Source organism: Triturus cristatus, chromosome 4_1 (genome assembly GCF_964204655.1).
Source record: "Triturus cristatus chromosome 4_1, aTriCri1.1, whole genome shotgun sequence".
Lineage (NCBI taxonomy): Eukaryota > Metazoa > Chordata > Amphibia > Caudata > Salamandridae > Triturus > Triturus cristatus.
This window is the reverse complement of record NC_140585.1, coordinates 518,263,703-518,276,310: the sequence shown is the minus strand read 5'-3', so window position 1 is coordinate 518,276,310 and position 12,608 is coordinate 518,263,703. Positions and strand designations below refer to the sequence as shown.

General features: G+C 42.6%; 1 protein-coding gene across 2 annotated transcripts in view; it reads left to right on the top strand.

Moving 5' to 3' along the window:
• Nucleotides 1-12,608, top strand: part of LMNTD1 (lamin tail domain containing 1) — a 1,465,565-nt gene that overhangs the window by 1,231,821 nt on the left and 221,136 nt on the right. For both annotated transcript variants that reach the window (XM_085652774.1, XM_085652773.1), the window contains exon 15: nucleotides 47-219. In XM_085652774.1, the coding sequence (XP_085508900.1) occupies nucleotides 47-219 (173 nt within the window). The remainder of the gene's footprint in view (nucleotides 1-46; nucleotides 220-12,608) is intronic.

Here is a 12,608-nt window from a genome sequence, read left to right as displayed (position 1 = left end):
GCACACAATGCATTTTCATGTAGAATATTTGTAATTCTTTTTACAGAGAGAAGGGACCACCGAAGATCCTGCCTCCTATTTCTAGCCCCTGGACCCAAAGCACAGCCTCCCCCACACATCCTGATTATGCGATAAGTAGGACATCAGCCCTGGGCAATGATGGCGGCAGTCTGTGTCGGCAGTCAAGAGCGCAGACCGCTACCCCTGACCGAACCCCCGGTAAGTGAAAACATAAAAACACCTACTAGTCATGACCCACGGGCTCCCAGTTGAACATGCATTTAAACTTTAAAAATCATTCTCAATGATATTTGTTTTAATTTTGCACATAACTCATTTAACCAAAGTGTTGGCCGACAAAGCTTGGAATTTTACAACAAATGCATTGTCTGTGTCGGGCTAGGGCCAAGAGCACATTGATTAAACACTGAAGGGATCAACCTTAACTTTTTTAATATTCCACACGACGAGTAATAGACGCTGGGCACTAGTCCATTTCAGAATGCAGTAGTTCACTACCGAAAAGTGCATGCCATATCACATAGAGTTTTCATCTTTACTTTATTGGCTGCTAAGTACAACTACGAATGTGTAGCTGTAAGACTGCTTCTTTGACGGTGTTGACCTAAAGACATCAGCATCACAAATGCCTGCTGGGGGTAGTGTGGTTGCATTGCCCAATCTCCACAACAGCTTAGTTTCTTCCCCTGCTCCAGCTCCAGACAGAAATAATCTCATGCTGCAACCTGCTGGTACTCCATTCCAACAGTGCTAAATCTGGGACTGTCTGTGTGCTCCCTCTCACACCACTGCTCTTAGAAACTGTACCTGTAAACTGGTCTCACTGTAGTTCTTAGGACAGGAGTTCACTACACACCTAATCTGAGGTCCCCTGAGCAGAGTTCCATAACCATTAGCATTCCTCCTTCCTCTAGTAGTCCACACTCCACTTTTTGTCATCTTGCCAATATTTACCATGAAAATGGCAACTTTATTTATAATTTATTTAGAAGTGTGCAACTCAAAATAGCTGCTTTTTAGATCTCAACTACACAGTGCATGCGTTGTCTTGAAGAGACATGTTGTATATACTTTGTGGGCTTCAGCCTACCCATATGCTTCCCATTTGCTGTCTCCATCATCGCTCTCATATTCTTTGTCCACATTTGTCAATGGCATGCATTTGTCATGCCTCTTCCTGTATTCACCCCTCCCTGGGAGCATAGGCCAATTACACTATCTCTCCACTGCTTCCATTTTAGGATCTGTTTCAGGAACAAATATTTATTGTTGTTGAAGAGCACTTCACACGAGCGCTCATGTTTTCCCTCGCTGCTCCAAGCTCCTCTGTAAACAGGCCTATAAATCTTGTTCTTATCTCGTCACTTTTCTATGCATTCAAAGACTGAGGTCAAATGCGAGACACTGTTTTCCGAGGGTGCCTGTTTAGCTATTGTTTTTCTCAACATCTCTATAGCCTTGCCGATTTGAACATGTTTATGTAAATGATGCCCTGGTGAAAAAAACATAGGGCTCCTCCTATGGGAATCATAAATAAAATTTCTCTTGTGGAAGGGGCCATTCTCTAGGAGGCCAAGTTACTTCCAGGCAAAACGTGGAGTTACCAATTAAAAGTATGACATATCATTGAGGCGTGGCTTAATCCTAACTGTACAATACTTAGCCTCTCGCCTCAAAGCAACATGGCATCCACTCACGACACTGCGAGCCCATTGTGCAGCTGCTGATGTGCAGACCAACGTCTATGTGGTTTTATGGTGTATACTGTCTTCTCACAAGAACAACGGATAGCAAACCAGCATCCATTTCACTGGAAGGAGCATGAAGGTGCCCATTTTGGCGTAACTGGGGTCCCTCTGTGATATTGTCTCCTAGGTGGTAGGATTTTGTTCTCCATCCATCCGGACCGGGTGAGTGTTTCCAACTTGCCAGCAGCCATGAGCGGTGGCCGCCCTACATCGGAGGAAGATCAGTCTGATTTCCAAGGCTGAGATTCGTTATGAGGGCATCTTGTACACCATCAACACAACTCCACCATGGCGTAGGAAATAGGTTTGGACTCTGGGTTTAGGCCATAGACCACGATAAACTAATTTTTATGGGCCAATTGGAAATAGTGGTTAGGGGGACTAAGAGAAGCTTAGGTAAGGGAGGACACGGGGTTCAGGAGGGGTGTTTACCTTCCATGACTTCCTTGTTGAAATTCCCAATGGGGAGAGCGTGTGATTTTAAGATTTATACTCTCCCCACTAACCGCCCCAAAAGATGTGCTTTGAAACCTCTGGGGTTTTCACAAGTGAACTGATCAGTTTCCCCCTCTCATTTGACTTTTGTTATCAGTGGTACCTCCAACCCTCTTCCAGTTCTTTTCATTGTATTACTCTTTGTGTCCCGCTCTTGATGCAGTGCTATCACATTCTTTGTTGTTTTCCAAAAGTGCTCATCAACATCCTTGCTTGGGTTTCATGGTGCCATACATAACGTCTTCACTGAAGCATTGCATCTCTGGTCCCATTTCATTTTGTTATCAGACTAGTAGCAGTTAGTTTTGTATTGGTAGCCAGTGCATCTCTTTCCTCAAAGCATCTACTGATGTGCTGTGAAACTTTGACATAAACATTTGTGCCTCAGGGTTTCTCTTAAGCACAGGTTAATGAGAACAACATTATAAGTAGTACTGTCTGGAACTAAAATAGTATTCTGCTTCATGCCCTTGAACTTTATTTACTGAGAATTAATTCTGCAGGTAAAAGCTTGTGGTAACTACATTGTGTATGCCTTTATCTCCCAATGAACAACATGTAAGGGTTATGTGCATTTGTTTCTCTGTCATGTGAGACTTGAAAACGTACAGGGTTGGTTAAAGTTTCCCCCTTCGTTTGCAATAATTGTAAATAATACCCGTGAGTTAATTATTACCCCTTCTTCTCTAGTTGCTTCTCACTGTCGATATGTAGTCTGAATGATGGAGGATTGTCACTCACAAACTTTTATAAGTACCTTATATTACACTAGTGCAAAAAAACAGTTGATGGACAGAATGCAGAACAATGTCATACATTCACCCCGGTACAGAGATCTGGGCCTAAATCAATCGTATTTTTGCTCACCATGCCGTTCCAGTTTGAACCCAGCCATATGCAAATCAGTCTTGACCCTGTGCCTCATGGGAACAGTCCAGCCCGAAGTGCCAAGCCAGGTCCTCCCTGGACTGGAAACAAGCATCCTAGGACCGGTTTCGGTGTTTCACCCCTCTTCAGCCAGGATAGCTTGATTCCAGTGGCATGGTGAGCCCAGGACCCACGTCTGGGCATACCTGGCGCACTTAGGGCGAGAAAGCAAAAGACACACAATTGATGGACGGAATGCAGAACGAATCAAAACATTCACCCCCAGTCAAGAGATCTGGGTTAAATCCATCATTCTTTTGCTCACCGTGCCACCCCAGTTTAGACCCGGCCATATGCAAATCAGTCTTGACCCTGTGCCTCATGGGCACAGTCCAGCCCGAAGTGCCAAGTGGATAGCTTGATTCCAGTGGCACAGTGAGCCCAGGACCCACGTCTGGGCATACCTGGCGCACTTAGGGCGAGAAAGCCGAAGGGGTAGGGGCTGTGAGGGAATCACCGGTTCTATCAAAGGCGTGAAAAGAAAGAGAGACGGTGACCTCCCGCTAACTACCCATTCCCTCCATGTGGTTTAACAAGACCCAGGATACGCAGGCGTACCTGATCCAGCCACCCTCCTCCTGGAGAGCGGCGGGGAGTGGCGCGGTGTCGGACTCTTCCGACGGTCGCTCCAGGGATGTCGCTGATAACTCTGGTTCACTGGCAGGCGGGTTGTCCTCAGCGGGTCGCGTGCTCTGCATCTTTTCCCGTTCCAGCGCGTCCCCTGGCTATTCCGTGTGCGGCGCGCTGATACTGCTGACTTCCTCCTTCAATATGGCAAGGTCAGCTGATTGGATCCACGAGGCCGACGTCACGCCTCCGAACTCCTCCTCCTGCTGGCTACGAGTGAATTTAAAGGGACCAACCGCGTCCCGCACCTGCATCAGCATGATATCGGCATGAACAGGGGCCCCCCGAGTCCTGCTCCCCAGGCTCCTCCTCCCGACAAGGACATAAGATGTAAATACAGGTGGGTTTTCAGCATATTTTTAGAGCATCAGCAAATTAATTATTAGATATTTGCTATGAGTGTGCATCTGTTATGCATTTTGAAGGACACCACTGTGTCTGATGAATAGTGAATTCAAGATCTAGCATCCCCACCAAGAGGCAGGGATATGGTATTGCCTCGATGCATGCAGATAACATGACAGTCCCCATGCAAACTGAAATAGGATTGTAGCACAAGTTAGGGGTTCCATAAGACTATTATAGAGAAGCGTTTTTCACCTGTGAAGCATCAAAAACCCAGATTGTCTTGGCATCTAAGCTGAAGATTCCTGCACCCTTGAAGAGCTCTTAGAGTATGGCAGACGAGTGACAAACAGTGGAGTTAATAGCCTCATAAATTAAAACTAATCTCAAAGTGTAATTCCACAAGGATAGGTCTGTCAGAATGTAAACCACAGGTTTTTTTTTGTAGTTTTATATAGCACAAACTCGACCCGAGGGTATCAAAGCGCTTTACATGAGCACCATTTGCATTACCGACAGATGCATTCATTATTAGGCATGGGGAGATTAGGTGATTTTCCCAGAATCACAGGATGTTTGAGCCTCCCGCCAGACTCGAACCTGGTTCCCCAGCTTCAAAGTTGGCCGCTCTAGTCTTTAAGCCACACAGTATTTAACTGAAGTGGCTACAGTAGAAATAAAGAGGACTCAACATTTTTCTTGTAATTACTTGCTGGTAGTTACATTACTCCGTCCTTCCTCCTTGCTTTATTCATTACTTTATGAGCCATCCCTCCAAGACCCACCAATACAAAGAGAAAAATAACAGCATATAAAACCCCCTCCCCTCTATTCTTCCTTTATTACCTGGAAGTATCAGCCTAAATTAAAGTTTCTTACATCAGCCTGGACTGAGACAGTGGGAGGGCGGTCCTAATGAATGAAGCGAGAGAAAAGAGCTCTCCGTACTGTAATTACTGGTACGTAGTTAAGACATTATCGCCTTGTCCCTCCCTTGCTAAATTCATTACCTTATGAGATGCATCATAGTAAGCACAAGGATGACTTAAGAAGTGAATGCAGTCACAGCATTTATTTCTAAACAGAAATATTTAAAACTAAGGGCCTGATGGGTCAGGGCTCTAACCCATTCTGTGTCAATGGGAAAATGTGTTAGTACATATGGATCTAAGTTACATCCTATTATGTTCTATTATGGCAGTTTATATAGCGCCGTGGTTACTCCATTACGGAGTGTCCCTGCGCTAAATTCCGTTCAGAGGCTGAGATCATGAATGAGTACAAATGGATAATGACACTCTAGAGAGCAAAACTTTTCCTAAATAACCAAGTTTTAAGTTGCTTCCTAAAAGCTGCTTCTGATAGCTTCTGTCTGAGGTAAACGGGTAGAGAATTCCACCTCTTCGCTGCCACGTACCTGAAGGAGGTACCTCTGAAACGTTTCCTATTGAATTTAGGAATGCAGAGTAGACCTGGCCCAGCTGATCTCAGACTGCGCGTGGGGTGGTATGGGTGTATCATGGGACAAACATATTTTTGTGGGCTTAGCATAGGGCTTTGAAGGAGATCCTCTCCTCAAGTGGAGAACCTCCAAAGCGCTACCTGTTGGAGAGAGGCTGAGGGTGTTTGAGAGCATCCAAGCAGCCACTTTTTGCACCTGCTTGAGCATATGTATTATCCTCTTTGTGCCCCCAGATAGGGGACATTGCAATAGTCCAACCAGGATGTTACAAGCGCCTGTACCACTGTCTTCCTAGCATCGTCAGGGATGAGTCTTAGGATTTTTTTCAACATTTTTAAGATCCCGAAGCAGGTGCTCCCGAAGTAAGAGCTGAGATCTGGTCAGAGAAGTATAGAGCAGAGTTGAATCAAACTACAAGATTTTTCGCTTTCTGACTCCGAGAGGGTGGATATCCCGGCATGCTGGGCCACCATCTCAAGAACCAGGTGGAAGGCTATTTTCATACCACTAAGATTTGTCTGTTTTGCTGGCATTAAGCCTAAGTCAGCTATGTTTTACCCAATTTGCCATGTCCTCCAGGTAGAGTTTCAAATCCTCAGCTGCTTTACCATTGTCCTGGGCCAGGGTAAGGATCAGCTGCGTGTCATCTGCATATGACACCGTCTGCACCCCATGTTTGTTCAGCAGATCTGCCAGTGGTCGCATATATAGGTTGAAAAGGGTCGGGCTACAGGCAGAGCCTTGAGGCACCCCCTGGTTCAGATGTTAAATAGACGAAACATAGGGTTGCAGAGTAGTTTGGAAGTTGTGGTTGTCCCAAAAATTACTACATAACACAGAAAACTTTGCACAGAACATTTCATTCAACTCCCAGGCTTGCATAATTCTGTGATGCCTAATGAAAGTGGATGGAGTTGCCCACATAACTGCTCTACAAATTTCAATTAGGGATCACAGTGAATCTCCCCCCAGGATTCTGACATCCCTTTAGTGAACCTGTCCTGAATCCACAAAGGAGAGTGATCCGGAAAACTTGTAAGCCAAATAAATCAAAGGTCTAATCAACCTGCTGAAAGACTGAGTAAAAGGTTTGGGCCCTTTTTTCAGAACCAATGTTAACAAATAAGGAATATGAAAGTCTAGAAGGAGCTATCCTATTCAAAAAGATATCAACAGCCGTTCTTACATCCAAACCATGCAATCGCTCTCTGGAGATGCAGGAGAGAAGCAGAATATTTGTAAAATAACCTCTTGATCCATATAAAATGGTGACACTTTAAGAACAGAATAAGGACCTAACCTCAAGATTATCATGTCCCAAAAACTCTAAAGAATGGATTTCTACCAGATAAGGATCCCACTCTCCAACATGCCCTGCAGATAAATTCACTATTAGAAAAAATGTTTTTAGAGTCAAAAATGTAAAGGGCACAAACTCCAAAGATTCAAAAGGTTTAGCTTTCAAGTCGTTTGGGACTAAAGGGAGATCCCAACTAGGAACCAATGATCTACAGGGTGGCATAAGATTTAAGAAACCACCAGAATGGAACCCGAAGGTTCGCTCAAGGTTTTAATTGCTGCCCACAGGATCTTGAGTGTTGAAAACTTGAGGCACAAATGGATACCATCTTGAAAAAAAGACAATATCTGGACTATATCTGCTGACAAAGAATCAAATTCCAATTACAACAATTTCTAAATGACCCTCACTGCTATGAATAAGATTTTAAAGTAGAACTCTTATTAGAAGCCTGCACAGTAAAGGCTAACAAAATTGAAAGTGCTTTGTTTATGAGTCATAAACATTCAACCTCCAAGCTGCTAAGTGGAGCCTTTCTAGATATTCCTGATGCAATACCGGAAAACTAGAGGTGATGAAATTGTTAGTAGTACTCACTCCAAACATGCCCTCATCAGTATCACTAGAGGATTATAGGATGAGAAAGGGTAGCTGCAATGATCATGCCTTCAGATGCCCTCTCTCTTCTTATTAATATTATTAATATCAAAATTCTTCAAACCAAGTAAAATGGGGACAAAAGCATACAAAAGCTCTTGAAGAGAGGGCAATACAGCACATTGTTCCCCCAAGCTTCCTCCTCTATTGCCGTCGAGCAAAACTTTGCCTGAAGAGTATTGTCCTGACTGACAAAAAGATCCAGATCATGCTCCTCCTAGATCTGGCAGAGATTAGCAATAACAATGGCACTCAGTTAAAATGTCTTAAAAGAAGTAATGTTTCTGCTTAGAGTATCTGCCGTTGTATATGCCGCCCATTTAATGTGGACTGCTGAAACAGAGGTCTCATTCATTTCTGCTTAGCATCAAATCCAGTCCGAGATGTTGGATAGTGATCTTGACCAAGTGCCCCCCGACTGATGAGATAAGATTTTGCTGTCATGCTGTCCTCCAAATGTCTGCAGTTAGAGTAGGGAGATCTGTGTTAACGAGACCAAGTTTTCTGAAGTCAAGCTCCTCCATCCAGTCTCCCCTACCCTGTGTGCTAGCCTCTGTTGTGACAATGATCCAAACTGGCAAAGCTGAGGAATTCTCTTCAATAAGTTCAAGGGGTTCATCCACTACTTCAGTTCTTCTCTTACTAAGGGTGGTAGATGAACCAGATTGTAGTTCTGAGTAGGGGTGGGCGGAATTTGCGGAATTGCGTTACGCAAATCTCCGCGAAACGGTAAAAAATCTCCGCGAACACGCAGAAATTCCGCGAACACGCGGAATTGCTTGTTCGCGATGCTTTTTTCCTGTTCACAATTGCTGTTTGCCTGCTCGGGGAGAAATATCTCGCGAACACGCATTTTGAGATCGCGAACAAGCAAAAATTTCGCGAAATCGCGGAAAGCAGACTTTTTAGCAATTTCGCGTTCTCCGCGGAACGCGAAATTACGCAAATTCCGCAAATTCCGCGAGCGGAACGGAATTTACCGCCCAGGCCTAGTTCTGAGACCTCAGATTCCAGTCATGGAGAATGTGTCTTGGGACCTTTTGTAAATGAAATGTGGCTCAAGGAACTACTCTGCTGGTTGCCACCATATCCGCCTGTGCTTGTAACCAAATTAAAATCTAGAACCAGGTTGGATTTTTCCTAGCTTATTAGAAATTCGTGCCCGTGCCCGTTCCCGCTAAGCACTGGCCTGACTCTTTTAGTACCCCTTAACAGTTGGTCTTTCAGTGCATAATGAAGAAACCAGTCATCCAGATATAGTCGGAGAAGGATTTTCTTCATATGGAGTAATGCTCCAGGGGAGTATGGTGACTGGCTTTAACTCAGAAGGAAGTTCCATGAACTGGAAATGTAGATGATTTTGGGCAAACCTCAGGCATTTTTGATGTTCTGGCTGTATGAAAATATGGTGATATGCATCCTGTAAATCTAGTGCCTTAGAAACTCCTGTTGCTTGAGCACTGCAATTATTTTATGCCTAGTCTCCATTTTAAAGCAAATTGGCGACACCCATGTTTTTACACTTTTCTATCCAGTACTGTTTGAAATGACTCTGAAGATTTAATAATATGCTTTCACTCATATTCTTGATGGCTCCTTTCTTTAGCAATGACGAATGAGCTAGGAGCTTTAAAAGATACCTTGGGATGAGAGTAGGGATGGCCCTCGGATACAGAGAAAAAGAGGAAACGTCTATGAGATAGGCTGGAATCTCTTACAAAGAGCATAGCTGGAAGGTTTTTTGTTGGACTTGTAAGATGTCCCAACAAGATCACGTCCAACTATTTGAAGAATTAGGCAGGACATGCTTTCGATCCTTAAATGCCATAGTAACCATCACATCACCATCCCATCAAGTCGATCTCCAAACAAACTTTTTTTCTCAAAAGAGATTTTCAGTAGAGATGATCTTTCTAATGTGTCAGCTTTCTAGTCTAGTGATCCAGCGCGAGACCGGAGAAAAAGAGGAATTTATATATATATATACACAACTATCCTCCCTGCGTCACAGACCCAACTTCACACTAGCTCATTCACACACGCAGTCATTGGTGGGGCCCATAACACCAACACTCACACGTCTCTGACTCACTAGTCTGCACACAGGAGGGGTGATGATATCGCGCTGGACATGTGTGGGGTACCTTACAACCTATAGGGAAGAAAAAGTTATTTTACAGAATATACATTCGCCACCTATAGATTCCTAATCCCAAACATCAAGGCACTCCACCCACTTGGTCGACGGACCAATTTGTTGGATTGGTTGATGGTGATTTAGAACCAGCTAAAACACATTTTAAGACTCAGAATCCTTTATTCTCTTGAACGTAAAAAACATAAACTCATAATTTCTGTTAATCAATATTTGTTTATCTAAATTTTTGTTGCAATTAATATTAGCATTTGTTCATCGAACGTTTTAGAATTTCCAGATCAATTAATTCAAATCACCGGACATTATATTTACCTATTCTTGCTATCTGGATTTTCTCTAATTCATTGGCTCTGCATAACCGAATTAGCCGTTAAATTGTCCAAAAAAAAGGCATCCAAAGCTCAAAGTCCGAAAGTTCTTTGCTCAGCACGTTACAGTCCCAAAGATCTCCATAGGACCAGAAATCATGCAAGCATCTGTCATCGCCAGCATAGACGTCAGGAAATTGGAACGATCTGGAACAATAACAGGAACCCAGGACAAGCCAGACTCCTCCCTATTCTACTACTCTTTTTATACTAAATTTCGGGATAACATGAAACATTTTTAGGTGGAGAAAGTCTGTGTTTGGCTGATCGAAAACGTCCGATTTTTGTTCATTATGGTTTCTCATGGATTTTGCTGGTTCACTTCCGTAGATGACATAGTCCTTCTGTTACAATGTTTTGGGTTTACTTGTATGATCCAATTGTTCGTTTTAAACCGGTTTTTACTGTCCGGGGTTTGGCAGTCCACCAAGATCCTATCCTTGACCGGGACATTGGGCGCTCGGGTCTTTAGGAAGTTCACGGAGCCATCTGAGTCTGCGCAGTAGGCATCACGCTCACTTGACGGTGGCCACTTCTGAACTCGATTTTCGACTCCATTTTGTGGTAGGCCCCAATGCTAACTTAAGCGAAACAAACACAAAAGAATAATTAATACAAAGAAATGATAATTCTAATGTTATACCCTCACTAATCCCTTTATGTATTAGTATTTTCCTAGCATATAGCGACATTTAAAGTGATAATATTCACCTTTAGGATCCAATCAGGAATGCAAACATCACATAAGCAACATAAATCATGCGATATCTATTACCACATGTACTACTATTAATATGCGTACGTAGTTTAATCATTAGAGGTATTTTGCCATGCAAATAGCAATTTCCCACGTGTAATTTGTGTATGCAAACGTTGAATTAGAATAACACACCACACCGATAGTAAAATTATAATCAGTAAGTTATATAGTTAGGCTTCTCATGCAAAATAGAGGAGGTATACAAAATTTCGTTCTACCTGCTCCATCAATCCCCCCTGTGGTGATTTTTAACATCACCACATTACCTTTAAATATGGAAAAAGTTAGTAAATGGAAATGAATTCAGTTATCTTAACATTTTATTAGATCACATTACTGTTTCACCTGTCTCCTCTTCTCTTGTTTTTCTATACATGTTCTCTTTCCACTCTCCTAATTCTACTTCTTCAAACTCTCTTTCTTTCCTTTCTTTCTCTCTTTTCTTTACAGTTTCTCCTTTTATGTTATTTTGTAATTTTCTTCTTTTGCTACATAGACATCCTAATCTTATAATTAATACTATAATAATCACACATGTTACTGGAAATAAATCTTACCAATAAAAGTACTACCTAGTTTTAATAAAAAGTCCTTAATAATAGAAAACTTTTTCCCAATCTTTTTCCAAATACCTTCAGCCTCCAGTGGAACAATCTCTCCATGCAAATCAGTTATATTCTTAATATATGTCTTCAAATCTTGACTTTCGTCAGGAATGTAAGTACAACAATGTTGAACTTTCAGCATTCCACAGACTCCACCCTCTTTTGCCAAAATTACATCAAGGGCAACTCTTCCACAACAATCTTTCCCCCACTCTCTGTATCTGGTACCTTACCATCTAATTTTGTTATTTCAGGTGGAATTTCTCTCGAATTTTCATTCGGGACTTCTTTATCAAGAATTTCTTTGACAGTCTCTTCACTGTTTTTATTTTCACTCTTGTGTGCTTGTACTGGTTCAGTGTCAGATTCTGAGCTGGTGTCAGAAATCTGTAATTTTCTTCTTAAAGGAAGATTCTTTGGTGCAATAACTGGACTTGGTTATAACTCCCCCCTTTCAGGAGTTTGTCTTGTTCTTATTTCTTCAGTGTCTGATTCAGCACTTGTATCTGATTCTTCAAAGTATTCTCCTTCCTTGTTATCCACTGGATTTGGAATTCGCAAGCTGTGACTAGCATGAATCCAGTTCTTTACTCCTGCACATTTTACAGCTGTTGTCGTGGTCAGAATCACCTGACGTGGTTTTCCCCAACGTGGGACCAAACAGTTTCATCTTCTGTGCACTTTTATTCTCACCCAGTCTCCTGGGCTCAAATCATGAGCTGGCTTCTTTTCAAGAGTGGTGGCATCCGATCCAACCTGATGGAACAGAGAATGAACGGAATCAGCCAACCCCTTGCAATAATCCAACACCAAGTCATCAGATATAGGCAATAGCTTGTTGACTGGTATGAAAACATGTCGCATTGCTCTTCCCATGACAATATCATGGGGACTCTGACCTGTATTCCTATCTGGAATAGATCTAATAGTCATGGGTACCAGAGGCAAGACATCAGGCCATTTCAAACCTGTGGCTAAACACATTTTTTCCAGTCTGTTTTTAATGGTGCCATTTACTTGTTCCCCCACACCAGAAGCCTCTGGGCAATAGGCACAATGTAGTTTCTGTTGTACATTCAATGCTTCACAAATTAATTTCATGATTTCATTATGGAAATGTTTTCCTCTATCTGAC